Source organism: Neophocaena asiaeorientalis, unplaced genomic scaffold (assembly GCF_003031525.2).
Source record: "Neophocaena asiaeorientalis asiaeorientalis breed wild unplaced genomic scaffold, Neophocaena_asiaeorientalis_V1.1 scaffold149, whole genome shotgun sequence".
NCBI classification, from domain to species: Eukaryota; Metazoa; Chordata; class Mammalia; order Artiodactyla; family Phocoenidae; genus Neophocaena; species Neophocaena asiaeorientalis.
The window spans coordinates 5,645,672-5,662,208 of NW_020174442.1; the positions used below are offsets into that span (position 1 = coordinate 5,645,672).

The 16,537-nt window shown below is 40.0% G+C and overlaps 1 protein-coding gene across 1 annotated transcript in view; it reads right to left on the reverse strand.

The window, feature by feature from the left end:
• Positions 1-4,019: 4,019 nt before the first annotated feature.
• Positions 4,020-16,537, reverse strand: part of SNX24 (sorting nexin 24) — a 162,756-nt gene continuing 150,238 nt past the window's right edge. Inside the window, exons 4-7 of the mRNA XM_024757189.1 lie at positions 12,921-13,015; positions 11,519-11,551; positions 10,932-10,996; positions 4,020-5,556 (exon numbers count right to left, since the gene is read on the reverse strand). Of these exons, the coding sequence (XP_024612957.1) occupies positions 5,489-5,556; positions 10,932-10,996; positions 11,519-11,551; positions 12,921-13,015 (261 nt within the window). The 3' untranslated portion in view covers positions 4,020-5,488. The remainder of the gene's footprint in view (positions 5,557-10,931; positions 10,997-11,518; positions 11,552-12,920; positions 13,016-16,537) is intronic.

Here is a 16,537-nt window from a genome sequence, read left to right on the forward strand (position 1 = left end):
ATTATACTCTGAGAATATAAAACAAAATTTTCTACAGTCAATTACATGTACTTCAAAGGCTTAACATTTCAATGTACCCTCCTCCCGCTCACACAAAAATAAATACCTCTTCACCCTCATCACCAATCCAGACCGTCACTCTGCATCTGTATGGACAGAAAACATAAATGTTGCAGAATTTTCTGTTTTGAGTTAGTGTCTGCTGCTTCCCTGGGTTTCTGCTGCTGAGTTCAAAATCTATAATTATCATCAAGGATGAGAACCAAAACAAAGCCAAGATGAAAGTGATTGCTTTGAAGCTGAGTAGAGAGACTGGAGAAGATAGTCCTAATCACTGAACTCTACATCCAATTCAGTTAAATGGAAAGACATTCCCTAGTAAATGGCCAAAAATTCCAGAAAACAAGGATTTTGTCTCTATTCTTTATTTATTAAAAAAAACTATATTTATTATTTTTGGCTGCATGGGGTCTTCATTGCTGTGCATGGGCTTTCTCTAGTTGCGGCAAGTGGGGGCTACTCTTTGTTGCAGTGTGAGGGCTTCTAATTGCTGTGGCTTCTCTTGTTGCAGAGCATGGGCTCTAGGTGCACAGGCTTCAGTAGTTGTGGCATGCGGGCTTCAGTAGTTGTGGCTCGCGGGCTCTAGAGCACAGGCTCAGTAGTTGTGGTGCACGGGCTTAGTTGCTCTGTGGCATGTGGGATCTTCCCAGACCAGGGCTCGAATCCGTGTCCCCTGCATTGGCAGGCAGATTCTTAACCACTGCACCACCAGGGAAGCCCTCTATTTTTAGATAACTAACACCATGCCTTAGTGCAGCAAGAAATCTCAAGTGCGTTTCACTGAATGAGTGGATGAGTAAATGAATACATATTCACATAGGGTGTCTATTGAAACCACTACCCAAACTTGTCTGCCACCCTTGCTGCTTCTTCAAAGAGTCCTGCTATAGACTGTTTGTGTCTGCTCCCCCCACCCGCTCCTAATCCATATGGTGAAAACTAATCTCCTATGTGATGATGTTTGGGGGTGGGGCCTTTGGGAGGTGATTAGGGATTAGTGCCCTTATGACAGAGGCCCCATAGAGATCCCTGGTACCTTTCCCGCCATGTGAGGACACAATGAAAAAGAGAGTCCTTACCAGACACCAAATGTGCCAGTGCCCTGGTCTTGCAATTCCCAGACTCCAGAACTGTGAGAAATAAATGTTTGTTGTTTATAAGCCACCCAGTCTATGGTATTTTTGTTACAGCAGCCAGAATAGACTAAGACAAGTCCCTCCTCCCCATGGCCACATGCAATACTCTGAGAGTTGAACTGCCGTTCTTTTCATAGTAGATTCTGCAGGAGGTAGGAAAGCCAATAATCACCAAAGAAGGGGAGTTCATAAACCATCTGTCACACCCCTCGAACAGTGGTTCCTAACCTATGTGTATATCAGAATCAACTCTAAGTACCCAAGGACAGACCCCAGCCCAGATTTATTGATTCAGAATTTTAGGTGACTCTGATGTACATCTCTGGTTTAGTCCTATTGGTTTAGAATCTCAGAGGTTGTCAGGGATGCAAGAATAGCACCTGGTATGTCTGCCCAAACTCCTCCTGCACCCTAGACAAGTATCACTAATTGGCTGCTATACTCTTACTCACGGAGCCTGTATTCACTCAAAATCCTTTTCTTAAAAAAGCTTTTTAAAAGAATTGTAGTAAAATTACACAACATAAAATTTACCATTTTTTCCATGTACAGTTCAGAGGCATTAAGTACACTCACACTGTTGTGCAACCATCACCATCCATCTTCAGAACTTTCTCATCTTCCCCAGCTGAAACCCACTGAACGCTAATTCCCCATTTTCCCCTCCCCCAAGCCCCTGGCAACCACCACTCTATTTTCTGTTTCCATGAGTTTGACTATTTCAGGTACCTCAGATAAGTGGAATCATACAGTAGTCATCCTTTTATGACTGGCTTATTTCACTTGGCATAATGTCTTCAAGACTTATCCATGTTGTAGCAGGTGTCAGAGTTTCCTTCCTTGTTAAGGCTGAATAATCCACTGTATGTATAGACCACATTTTAGACATTCATCCATCAGTGGACACTTGGGTTGCTTCCACCTTTTGGTTGTGAATAATGCTGGCAAAAACTTGGGTGTAGAAATAACTGCTCGAGTCCCTGCTTTCACTTCTTTTGGGTATATATCCAGAAGTGGAATTGCTAAATCATGTGGTAATTTTATGTTTAATTTTTTTAAGAACTGCCATACCATTTTCCACAGAGGCTGCACTATTTTACTTTCTAACAGCAATGTATAAAGGTTTCAAAGTCTTCACATCCTTGTCAACACTTGTTATTTTCTGCTTTCTTTGGATAGTATCCACTCAAATTGGTGTGTCAGAATCCTTACCTGAGTGCTTTATGAGCCATTATCAATTGATCAGAGTTGACAAATGAGATAAAAGCCATTTGCTATTCCTAAACTGTGATCGTGAGATTTCTATACTTTTCAAAGTGAAATGACCGAAGAATTTACCATGTGGGGATAGTCACAGTGTTATTGGTGCCATTTGTATACATGGCCCGCTGTTTGAAATGGGGGAGAGGAGGAGGGCACCAGGAGAAAGGACACCGGGGCTGCCATATGCAAATTTGCCAGGTGATGGAGGTTAGGCCTGAGAAAGACTCTGCATACAACAGCAACTGGGGGACATTCTGAGATCAGCCCCAGGCAAACCATCAAATCCAAGAACTGGGGGATAAGGGAGTGTGAGGGCTGTCCCCATATCCTGGCTTAAGTGGTAAGAGGATTTCTTTTCCTCTTTATTCTGTTTTCTTCCCTCTATTCTTTACTTCTTTATTGGCTATGAATCCATGCTTTGAAATATCCATGTTTCATAAAAAAGGGGAAACGGAATATATGTACAGTAAATATACATTATTTGCTTGCATGTGGATGAAATATCTCTGGAAGTATACATGTAAACCAAGAACAGTGGTTGTCTCTGGGAGGGGAACTGGGAATCTAGGAGACTGGATGGGAGAAGACTTTTTATATATCCTTTCATATGTTTTTATTAAAATTTTGACTGGAAATATATTCCATCCTCTTTCCAATGTGCATTTCTGAGGTGCTGACACCAGAAAGTTCCAACTCCTTCCCAGAGTTGGAACATGTGCTTTCATGAGCTGTAAAAGATGGAAGTGGATGAATGCCATCTTCCTGCTGCTTTAGGCTGCGGTTGCTGACAAGCAAAGTCATGGGCGTTGAGAGGCAACTGTGGTATAGGTGGTGACAGCTGAACACTTTGTTCTAGTGCCCAGTCACCAGCTTCCTGGGTGCTGCCATGAGGTAGTTATGGTAGTAAGTTACCTCCTGATCCTACGTGCTGATCCCTGGATCGAAGCTACATGTGCCGTTTTTGACTTCAATACCTTCAGTAGCAGCCTCCCAGTTCCCTGAATTCCTGCTAAAGACAGAGGCTGTAGCTCCCCTGGCAGGCGGGTATTGGAAATTGCTGGAGCATTCTGGAAGTCGTGCCTAGAGACCCACCAGGAGTTCATTCCCCTCATCCTTCCAAAAGATTCTGTAAGCACTGCTTCTTATTATTCCATTCTGCTTAAAATACTTATTGTGGTTTCTATTTCCTGCAATGGAATTGAAATGGAATATTAAACATTTAAATAAAAATTAGAAAGTCATCACTAAAAAAAAAAAATTCAATTCTCAAAAAAGAGTAGTAGTGCCACCAAAGTTCTTGAGCAGTGTGCTACCAAAGATTCTTGGGCTTTATTTTTTTTAAAAACCCTCACTATCTATCTTGGTAAATCAACTACTTAATGAGTACCTATTGGCTTAATAGATGAGGTAATTTAACAGTTACCTTGTCAGATTAGAAGTAAATGTCTGTATGAATATGTGAGAAGGTGTGTGTGTGTGTGTGTGTGTGTGTGTATAAAGAGACAAGACACAATTTATGTTTCCAATAAAATCCTGGCAGTACAAGACATATCCAAACACTTCTTGTTCTTCATTTTTATTTAACTCAAAATAGCTAATAACAAAAACATTTAAAAAATATCTCCAACACTTGACTATTCAGTCATTTTTGGTTGATGACACTTGATTATTTAGTTCTTGCTTATTTCCAGCATGTAGTAACACATCTATCATAAATAAATCTCTAAGAGTCTGCAGCAAGCTTTAAACCTGTATATTTAGATCCTAATCAAAAACCATGATTTAATTATTAGTTTTATATCTAAATATTTTTCTCCCGCACAGAAGCTTATTAACTAATAACCATAAATAGTCTAGCTATTAACTGGTTTTCAAGGAAATGTCCAAATATGGCACATATATACAGGCTGCATATATGCTTTTATCCTTTACTACTCAAAATCTGAATGTCTGTAAGATGTACAGTGGAGTTATATCATAAACACATTTAATTTAATTCAGTACATGAGATCAGTGAAAAGGAAACGATAAGGAATAAGGAAAATAACAATCAATCTGGCAATTATATACCACCTATTCAATGAATGGATGCCCTCAAGTAAACCAAGATGAGTGTTGTCAGTCTGGTGTTCCCTCAGTCACTGTAAGTTCATATCTGTCTCTTAGAGGGCAAGCATCTTGCAAGGCTAAGTATCATTCTAGTGTTTAAAGTTATGTGTTTTTTCCTACAAAATAGCCCCTAAACACCAACAACTTCAATTGGTCTTCAACGGAAGAAACAGCTACCTCTTCCAACACTGGAGGAAAAACCGGCTGTCGTGGATGGGGATTTCCAATATGGCACCATTCTAAAGGGCTTTCAAGGACAATCTTGAGACCCCATTTTATCTTATGTGCCAACATTAGAAGCTAACCCCTGGATATGACGCAGCTCCACTATAATGTAAATTAAAATGCCATGATTTAAAAAATGCCCTAATATTGTCAGTATAATTTCATTTCCAGTTTAGTCCCTTCCTCACGTTTGGCACAGTGTGTTTCTGTGATGCTCTCCTGGTGCCAGCACTTCAGAATGTTATCCATCACTGGCAGAGAAAAATCTCATGATGAAAAGATTAGTGTGTCATAAAATCTGAACAAAACAGCCACCAAAGTTGATCAGTCTCACTATGATTCGGGATAAGATTTTCAATTAGCAAATGGTGTGACTGAAGCAGAGAGTAACTGTTTTGCTACACTCGGAGCTCCCAAAGATCTTCTTTAGCTTTCTTTTCCTGGGTTTCTAAATTGGCAGCTACATTCTACTTCTTAAACACTTGGCCTTAACCTCAGCACCGCCCTGGTTCAGTTTCTATTTTTAAAAGCACCATTCTAATGGAAATGTCCCTGCTCTGAATTAAGCTGCTGCTGTGAATTTTACCACTAGCGAGAGCCATGATGTCATAGAGTTTAGGTTAATTTGGTAGGTATCGATTTCCTTGACTACGACTTCGAAACTTGCTTCAGCTTCTTCTAGCCATGGAGGATTTCTACCTGGGCTGTAGATGAGGGTAAAATATCCCATGGAGAACGCCTTCAATAACCACATTTGGAAAATCTGAAAAACAAAAGTAAAACTGCTTTTCTTATGTACATCAATAAAACATACGTGCATCTCGTAGAACGAAACAAGGTAAGGCCTAGGCATAACTCAGGGATCTGCATCACCATACAGTTTGCCCTTGTTTCGGATGTGCCATCAGTCATGCTGCTTCGGCCTCGAGCCACTTGAGTGTACCACCAGGCGCTGCAGGAATACACGGCCAGATTTGTAGCTTATTGATTTAAGGGATGTTCTAATGGTTAATGCTGCTAGGCCCCAGCTCTTTATCTGAATGTTTTCTCCCAAGGAAGATGGATTACACTGGCAATTCAATTTCTAACAAAATCTCAATATACTTGAAGGAATTCCAAGATTTCTACTGGGAATACTTTGCTGCAGTTTTTCCGTTGTGGTTTAACAGTGGCCTTTAGTCCAAGTGGTCTTGAGTATGCTTGTTCTATTATACTAGCTTTTAGAGAGCAGGAGGACAGGGGCCTGCCTTCCTAACGTAAAAGGGCAGATTCCTGACAAAAGCCACACTTGTCAAAGTTGAAAAATCAGCTACGTTTTTACAGGAAATGCAAAGGAAATTCAGAGGCGTATGTTATGTTGTATCTCAGTTTAGTCATCACAGCAGGTAAAATATGAACAGATAACTTGAACGGGAGAACCAATCTATCACACGGTTCAGAATTTTCATTTATAAACTTTAGTCTGCACGTAATTATATCTAGGATTTAAATAAATATAGTTAATATATAAGGAAATTAAGTGGCCCAATACTTTGAGCTTCCAAATAATATGTTCACGGATTAATTCAACCTCTACAGAGTGCCTACTACATAAAACCACTTGCAAGGGGATTGGACCTCATCGGGCTCTTGGAGGAGAGGGCTCAGGAGAGGGCGCTGACGAGGTGGAAAGTCTGTGGCAGGCAGGAGCCTGAGGCTAGTGTAGCAAGTGGAGTGGCTGTAAGGGCAGGGGGGCAATTCAAGCCTGGTAAGAATGGACAGGAATTCTGGCTTTATATGAAAAGCAATGAGAAGCTACTGAGGGATTTCAAGCAGAGTGAGACAGCAATGAATTGTTTTGAAAAGATGACTGTGGCTGCCATTCAAAGAGCGACTGGAGCAAGTTCAGAGTGGTGATGGATTCCATGGTAGTAGTGAGGGATTTCATAACAGTACCTACTTAACAGGCTGTTGTAAAAATTAATGAATGAAACAAAGTGCTTGGACCTGAACTTGGCACATGGTAAGTACCAGCTATTATCACATACCAAGCACTGCCTAATTACTGGGAATATAAGTAAGTAACAGTGCCTGCCATGGAACTTACATGCTAGTCAGGGAGACAAGTGAATAAACAAATAAAATGTGTTTTTAAAATATCTCCAATACGCAAGTACTCAATTACTTTTGGTTGATGACACTCACTTGATTTCTTAATGTTTGCTTTTACCCAACATTAAGTCACATAATTTTTAATAAAACATATCTTTAAAAGTTTGCAGTGGACTTATACCTACATGCTTAGATACCGATCAAAAGCCATGACTCAGCTAAGTTAATTTTAATTCCAAACACATTTCTCACACGCAGACGTGTATTGATACCAATAGCCATAAATGAAACTGTTGATTAATTTTCAATAAAATGCCCAAATTAGACATATTACATGCATCAGCATATATGCATTTATCCTTTACCACTCAAAATATAAGAGTCTGCTTAAGGTTAGTGATATCATAAGCTTATTTAGTGTAAACATTTTGATCCAAATCAGTAAGTTCAGCAAAAAGGACAAAAAGGAAAATAACATGAAATACTTTGGGTAATTCTACAGCACTCTAATAGGTCAAGCAGTGGTTTAAAGGCAAGGAGAAAAAATAAAGCAGGGCACGGGGCCAGAGAGTGATAGGGGACGGGAAGGTGAAGAAGGACCTTTGTGCAAAGATGCCATTTGAGTAAAGCGGTGTAGCAGCCAGCTGTGAGGGTGTCTGGATGAAGAGCAATCCCACAGAGGGAGCAGAGCATGCCCAGGCCCTGTGCTCACCGTCCAGCAAGCGCTAAGCATATGCTAGATGCTGGAGATTTAGAGGGTGAAGGTGACAGAAGGAGAGAGAGAGAGAAGGCAACACAATTTGTGATCATTGTTCTAAAGGAAGCAAATAGGGCGCTCTGATAAAAGTGAATGGAATAGAGATATTTTATAATGAGGTCCACCAACTAGTAACTGATGAGATAGTCAGAGGTCTTTTTTTTTTTTCTCATCTGTTACAGTTTACTCCACTCTAAACTGGATTTTGGCTTCATTCCATGTATCATTTGATACAATGTCCATCACTGCTTAAATTACTCAGAAAACTGCCCTTGCCTTTGCTTCCCTTTGAGAGGTGATGAGAAGGAATGTGATTTGGGAAAGGTTTTGTTGGTTTTCATTTATTTTTATAAACATTTATTGTGAAGCTTAAAAAAAAAAAAAGTAAGGGGGTGGAGGGGCTCTTGGAGGCTACTTGAAAGGAGAGCCAGCAAAGGCTCCCTGAAGATGCACCTGAAAGAGGAGAGCGCCAACAATGTGTGAGGACAAGAGGGTTCCAGGAGGAGGAAACAGCAAGTGCCCTGCGGGGAATGAGTTCAGCGCATCTGAGGCCCAGAAAGAACTGCAGTGTGGCTGGACCAGAGTGTGTGAGGGGGTCCCGGCAGACATGTGGGCCAGGGCCAGCCCACGGGGGGCCTTTTCAACCACGGTGAGAGTCTGGGGCTCACAGAGAGGGTTGGGATAGAAAAATAGTATTGTGACTCAGCTGTATACTCAAGGCCATCAAGGCCACAGCAAGGAGATTGTTCCAAAGAAAGTAAAATGAGAAGAGCAGAGGGTCTAGGACAGACAGCCTTCAGGAGAGCTGCCAGAGCCTGGAAGAAAAGCAGGAAGGTGGGAAAGCCAAGGGGAAATGGTGTCTGAAGGAGGGGAAAGTGGTCAGCAGTGGCTAAAGTTAATGAGAGGTCAAGGAGGAGGACTGAGAAAAGACCACGGAGTTTAGCCACACTGCAGTCGCTGGGGACCTGAGCCAAAGTTATTTTGAATTCCCCAGAAAACTCAAAACGAAGGCCAAAAAGCATATGCTAAGAGAATAATGTTTTATTTTTAGCATTTTATATGAGGATAGTGTTTAACTGTCAGAATTTTAAAGACAGACACTCCTCTGATTTTTATGGGTGTCAGAGTATCTGTGAAGGTACTTCCAGATTCTGTACCTGGAACAGAAACCTCAACATTTTGTTAAGAGGGCTTAGAACACGAACATGTGATGCAAGTAAAATTTATCTTTAAATTAAATGCTAAAGAGTTGCAATAATGTATCACTAGTATAATACTTCTAAGACAATAGGAATCTGATTTATGACATGGGCTCAGCCAAAGTTCCACAAAAGGAGATGTAGTGGCTGGCTCTCTCATACTTCGTTCCGTCCTTTACATTAAATTCATGACTGACATTTACTCTCAAGGAGGAATCCCCTTTCTGTGCAAGTTGTTCAACTACATCAATATCCTACCAATGATCCATACCTCTTATTCTTTCTAACTCCAGACATTTGCCCCTGAGGCTCTTTCCCAGAAAGTTCCTCCCGTTCTTCATGGTCAAGCCAAGTGCACAGCACATGCTGCTTAAGAAGGTGGATGAATCGGATTTAAGGATCATAAAATATCTGCCCTCTTCCAGGAAGCATCCTGGCTACTCCAGTCCACAGTGATCGTTCTACTCTCTACACTTTTATAGGAATTTCAGTCAAATGCTTAAAATATCTGAGCAGAAACAATACCTGGAGAAAGTACTTGTGGAACCATTTTTAAAAGCTAGTAAGAATACTTCATAAAACACTGCCCCATACAGAGTGAAGTAAGTCAGAAAGAGAAAAACAAGTATCATATATTAACGCATATATGTGGAACCTAGAAAAATGGTACAGATGAACCAGCTTGCAGAGCAGAAATTGAGACACAGATGTAGAGAACAAACGTATGGACACCAAGGGGGGAAAGCGGTGGGCGGTGGGTGGAGGTGGTGGTGTGATGAACTGGGAGATTGGGATTGACATGTATATACTGATGTGTATAAAATTGATGACTAATAAGAACCTGCTGTATTAAAAAAAAAAAGGAAGTTCATTTGGTTGAGAAAAAAAGACCACCGCCCACTTAATCTAGACTAGGTTACATCATGAATATTTGTTAAATGTAACATCTTATTAACATAATATCAACTAACACACCAGGTATATTTCTTACACATGGGAAGCAAATGTTAAAGAAAGGGGATTATTCCTCACTGAAGGGATTTTATAGAGAAAATACTACGAGACCATATTCATGTGTGGTTGTATAGCCAAGGCAGCTTTCTTCTAGAACGGTCCCTCAACAGAGCGGGGCTGCGTCCTAGTTGGCCTTCTTTAAACTGATAGCTAAGTGGGTGATCTGAGCACACAAGCATCCCTGCCACAGAGAACAGTCCCCTCTCTCTTGCTGGTGATAAGGTTTTATTGTCAGAATGTAGGAATGGTGTCCATAGATAATTTATCTATTGCTATTTAGCTGCTATGTTATTTAGTTACCCTCAGAAACAAAGGCTGAAAATTCACTATATGCAAAGAGCACAGAAGGAGAGATTAGGCAAAAAGGGATCCACCCACCAGACCTGTGAGACTGGGCAAATCAGGGACCTCCCTGAGCCCCGGTTTGCTCAGGAGTGAATGATGATATCTGCCCTGCCTATTTCATGAGGTTGTTAAGGAAATTAAATGAGCTAATGTCTGAGAACGTACTCATGGAGAGCTGCATATCAGAACACTTTGAGAGGGACTCCGAATCATTTAAATTTCTTGGCACAAAGAAAGGACTCGGGCTAAAATACCAAATTACATGTACGCTTAAATTAATTCATTATACTTAAAGATACAACTTTGAAAATGTGTATCTGACTCTCAAAGATGCTGTAATCTAAATGGAAATGGAGATACGCATGCAACGTATATACACAGCTTGAGGAAAGAAGCATTTAAAAAAAGGACTGGAACCTTGGATTCAAACCCTAGATAAAAACCAGCAGAAGCCAAAATAACATCACCCCCAAAATTAAGGACAATAAATCCCTTTCCCTCTTATTACTCTAATTCAAAACAGCCTGGCAAGAGAAAGAAAAATTACATTTCCTCCTGAAAGGCCTGCCCCAATTAAAATTCTGAATGTCTCTTACACCAAGAGCACTGGTTTATTGGCAGATTATTAAGCCCTGGCCAATGTCACTCTGTTAGACCTGTATTAAAAACGTGGTTTATGTGGTGTAGGGTCAGATCAGTAAAGAGCTGTTAGCAGATGACAGGTTTGATTACCGCTGGCTGCAGGCAAGACGTATGGATCCCTGAGGAACAGCAGCACCGGCTGGTGGGACAGTTTGCTGGAAAGGTCAAGAACAGGCATGTCAGCATCAGGGGACGATGGTAAACAGAAAACACTACAAACTAGCTTTGAGGGGATCAAACTGCTGTGCGGGGACACCTCAAGGTTTATGTATCTAACGGTACGGGTGAATAATAGCAAGCAGAGCTGGAGGGACAAACCAGCAGTGCGCTCATCTTCCAAACATGTCTTTGTGGAATTCGAAGCAGATAGACAATCTATACCATAAATCACTGCTGCAAAGTGATTTTTTTTTTAAATCTTGTAGTACGATTATTGATGAAATGTATTCTTATTACTTGTATGAAATAATGTAGGACTTTATTCCTCTAGCCTTAAATAGAACGGTTACTTCTGTAACTTCCCATCAAATATTTATCATCTTAAAATCAATTCTCTAGCAAAGGTTTTCAGAAAACCTTGACTTGAAACAATTAGATGATGGTAAGTAAATGTTTAACAAAACCTTAGTCTTATTCTTGGTTTGTATAACTCCTGACTGACTGGTGTTTGTTCTTACCTTGACTCTTCAGATTCTGTCTCGTCAAAAGATCTAAATTTTTTTTTAAAAAGAAAAGAAGACCATAAAAGTTGGGTCAGTATTTATGTCAACAAAGGAAGAAAGAGCCAGTATTCTTACAGCTCTGAATTGGGAGACATTTTGAAAAGAGACTTAGGTATTTTCACAGAGTCACAGCGTGGCTGATGCCTCATTCTAAGGAACCCCAAGGCTGCAATATTCTTGAATTTCAATTTTCCTGGAGATGACTCAGAAATCCTATGGTTTTGCTTTTGGACTTATATAATGGCGAAAAGATTTCACTCATTTCATTCCCACTATCTCTTCTTAAAAAATACACAACTACATATGAAGCCCAACCTCCCAGCAAATGCACCAAGCTGGAACAGGAAGCACTGACCATACACGACTTGGTGAGTGCGGTGTATGATTCTTGTTCTGAGGTGACTGAAAAGTGGCCCCGAGTAAACACTGCTGGTGAGGGAGCTGTGACAGGTGTTAGCCTCTCATCCAGCGGATGGCTGGGTTTTAACACAGCTTTGGGTGTGGTTAGCTTGAACATCTTGTAGTTAGTGTGAGTCATTCAGGCAGGTCTGGAGGCAGCAAGAAAATGGATAGCACCCCCTCCCCAACTTCGATCTGCAGAGACTTTGTGATGACGTGGTTCTTTGTAAATAGATTTAACATGTAAGAGATGTTGCCGACTGCCTTTGGAGGCCAGATCAACACAGGTGCCCAGAGCTGGGCGAGTGGCTTGTTTCAGAGTTAATTCTTCAGAAGAACTTTTCCCAGTTGCTGCTGATATCAGATGTCTGGTTTCTTGGTAGAGAGGGATTAGGATCTGCAGCCCCCCCATTTAGAAGTTCCTGAGGGAGAGGCAGCAGGACAGTGGGGAAAGAGCTTACACCAGAGGCCTGGGCTCTGCCAGCTACAAGGTAAGTGACCTTAGGAAAGGCACTTTATTCCTGTGTCTCAGTTTGCTCAACTCTAAAATGAAGCGAGTTGGATAAAATCACTTCTAAGATCATTTACAGCTTTAAAAATTATATGAATAAATGTGCCAAGGGGATACAGACTTTGCACAAGTATTCACAAATAAACATTAGTCTCTAAATAAGCTATCTAGATTTATAATTCCCATCATGTAACACCATTCCATATAAAAGTATAATTCAAAAAGTCAATTCTTCAAGTTTAAACCTGAATTAATGAGTGTTGGTCACCTGGCCACAAGACTCAGGAGCAATTCCTTTGACTACAAGCAGGGGGAGAGCGAGTGCTGTCCCAAGCCAAAAGAATGGGTGTGGCCAGGTTGGCCCTCCGCACCACCTGTGTTATCCGTTAGGCCAATAAGTGATTGAAGAGTAACTTAAGATACACGTCCAATAGGTAAACAACTCACCCACAGCTCTCTGCCTTTGGTAGAGAGGGCAAATGTCGCACATTTAGGAAATCAAGAAACAGTTTGGGAAGTTCTTCATTTTCTAAAATGACAGCCTGTGAAAGCAGAAAACAATTAGAAAGTGAAGTTTGCTAGGCAATCAATCAAATAAACTATTTTGAAAAGTCATAACCATCCATCAAAGTTCTTACCAGCATTATTACCCCAAAGCAAAATTACCCATTTCACCCACCAAGAATTTAGGCCAACACACACGTTATTCAGTGTCAGCAAATGCTCCATTTTATCTATTCTTTCACCCAAGCAGCATTTACGGAGCATCTACTATATATACCTCAGACGCTGACGGGGGGCAAGACAGCCAGGCACCAGGTAGACACGGTTCCTGCCTTCATGGAGGTACTAATCCAGAATGAGTATTTAAAAAACCTGGGAAAATCAATAATACTGCTAAGACAGTTACATCAAGTTTTCCTTATTTAGTGATAAAGTGATCTGAAATTGTGTGTGTGTGTGTGTGTGTGTGTGTGTCTATCTACAAGAAACCACTACTGTTCAGGAAATACTATACATGGCTTTTTTAACTGGAAGATTTAGTCAAGATCCATGTGTGTGTGTGTGTGTGTGTGTGTGTGTGTGTGTGTCTATCTACAAGAAACCACTACTGTTCAGGAAATACTATACATGGCTTTTTTAACTGGAAGATTTAGTCAAGATCCTTCAGCTAACACCTGTTTCAGCAATAGGATCAACTGACATTTATTGCTATTTGGACAGTTCCACTTAAAGGGTCAGTAACAGTTTCACCACTAAGTGTAAATCAGTGTATATGCTGAAAAAAAAATCTATAGAGTTCTTCCATTTAGGGAGCTCTGCTAAACAGCTGCCATAATGGCATAACCATGCCAGTTCTCAGATATCCAAATTATGCAATTTCAAGGAGAAATCTAATAGAGAACTGTAAGAGTGCATTTTCATATATATTTAGTTTTGAAAGAGTCTGCCAGAGCAATGATTGTACCTTTGCTCCCCCTGTCCTTTTTTTTTTACAAAGACCACGGGAAAAGCATCAGACATTGTGTAATAATCTCTAAAATTAATGTAACTATTCTTAAGGGTCATTTTTATAATTTACCATGGCTTTTTTTCCCCCAGTAAGTACATATTATTTAAAAAACAATGAGAATTGATGGACATATATACACTACCAAATGTAAAACAGATAGCTAGTGGGAAGCAGCCGCATAGCACAGGGAGATCAGCCCGGTGCTTTGTGACCACCTAGAGGGGTGGGATAGGGAGGGTGGGAGGGAGACGCAAGAGGGAGGAGATATGGGGATATACGTATATGTATAGCTGATTCACTTTGTTATAAAGCAGAAACTAACACACCATCGTAAAGCAATTATACTCCAATAAAAATGTTAAAAAAAAACAAAAGAAAACCCAATGAGAATTGATGCTGAAATGTCATTCACTCAGCTGATCAGGAACAGCTATGCAAGGTGATGCAAAAGATACATAACACGTGAAAAAGGTCAAATTGTGTGTTTCTTGTATACACATAATTCTATATAATGTATTGTTTTTAGCCATAATTTACATCTGGAGCTGCCCCATTTCTTACCATGTTTTGGAATTCTGTTACCCAGTTCAGGACATATAAATGGAATAAGCTACTACAGAGATCACCAGTGCTAGCACACTGACCTCTGTACTATACTAGAGCTCAACCGTCCTGCTGTTCAGTCCCTGGAGAGGGGTAATCTGGAGATCCAGCCTTGTCTGGGGCTCTTACTATTCCTTACATGGCCATTGTGCCCACTGAAGTTTAAGAAATAAAAAAGAGGAAAATAAAGATATTTGGGGTAATACTTTATTCGTTAAACAAATATTTACGGAGCACCTATTATGTTAGGCACTGGGATATGGCAGTGAATACTACAGGTCAGTAGAATGTGGGCTGGTGGAGAAAATTAGTGATAAACAAGTAAACACACACATAAGTCAGACTTGCCTTAGAATACAGTGACACAGAATCTGTACTCTCTAAATGCCTTCGCATCCATCCCTCCATCTTTCTAAAATGTTTATTTTTTCTTGATTATAAAGTAGAAAAATGAAAAATTCATAAAATGGAGAGAAAAAAAAAACCCTCCCCTATCCAGGGGCATTCTTCCATTACTATTTCTGTTTCTTTCCTTCAATCCATTTGGCTTTCATCTAAATTTTTATCTCTCCGAGAATATTTTTGGGGTGCCCAGAAGGTCATTATTTCAGTGTCCAAAACCAAAGGTTCTAGGAATCATGATACATATGAAGTTCCAAGGAATTTTTTTTTGCCATAATACAAGTTGCAGTGATTATCAGCTTGTACTTGTAGATATCTATTTAAGAGGATAATACCTATTTGAATAATAAAGCTTAATGTTGTAACAAATACAGACCTGTTCACCCTGGCAATAGTTTTAATTATGTGAACAAGTGGTAGCTTTCAGATTAAAAAAAACAGGGGAGGGGGTAACCATTATCTCCACCCCCATCTTTTAAAATAAATTAAATCAATAACAAGTGTGGGACACTTTTAATGACCTGAACTACTTAATTTCCAGGATCTTTAGACATGTCATCCATCACTGCAGCATGGAGGAAGACATCTCTTGAGTGTTCGGGGAGGGGGGTGGTTAACTTTCGTTTTATTAATGCAAGATTTAGGGAATTTTAACAAGGTGAATTGTTTATTTGCCTTGACAGATTGGCTTACAATGCACTGACTACATCTACAGCGTGATCATTAATGACAAAAGACAGGCAAAAAGCTGTTTACACTGCAACACCAGGACAGGAATTAATCCTGCTCAGCCTCCCCAGAGTACTCCAAATAGATGATCATGTTGTTTTAGGTCAGATATACTAGAAAAAAAGAATATCGAAAACTTCAAAAATTTGTGAGCATTTTTGTTAAATTATTATTCTCAAATAATAGTTTCTATAAAACAATGACCAATGTGGATTTCAGGATTTACAGTTGTAAGAAAGCAGCACTGGCGGGGGGAGGGTGTTAGTCAAGCTTTTGGTTATGCGGAGGGAATATCTCCTAAACTGTGCTAAGAAGGCTTGTAAGAAAATAATTAGTACTTAAGCCCAGAGACAGAGTATAATAGAGTAGAATTTACCTAATTTAATACATATGTATAAGTGAAATGACTGTCACTAGTTAGTACAGAGATGCAACAGAGAAAATGTATTAGGTCAACCAAATCTTTTGGTTCAGAAACACATGACCACGTTCCATGAGTGACCCATCAGTGAAGTGGGGCCTCACGACTGTTTCATTTAAATCCTCTTCAGTTTCTTGAAAAGCTTCCGCTCAAGAAGAACCACTCCTTGACGCTGCACCCTGGGCCATCCCACATGCTTGGGACCCCAGTCTGGTCTAAATCACCGGACCTATTCACTAGATAAGCTTTTGATTAAAAAAAAAAAAAAATATATATATATATATATAAACATTTTAAATATCAAATAATATTTCCCTGTTGTTTTAGCTTGCTTATCTTTATTTTTGATTTATCTTCAATGGTAAATTGGATGGTCATTTTCATTCTTTACAGAGG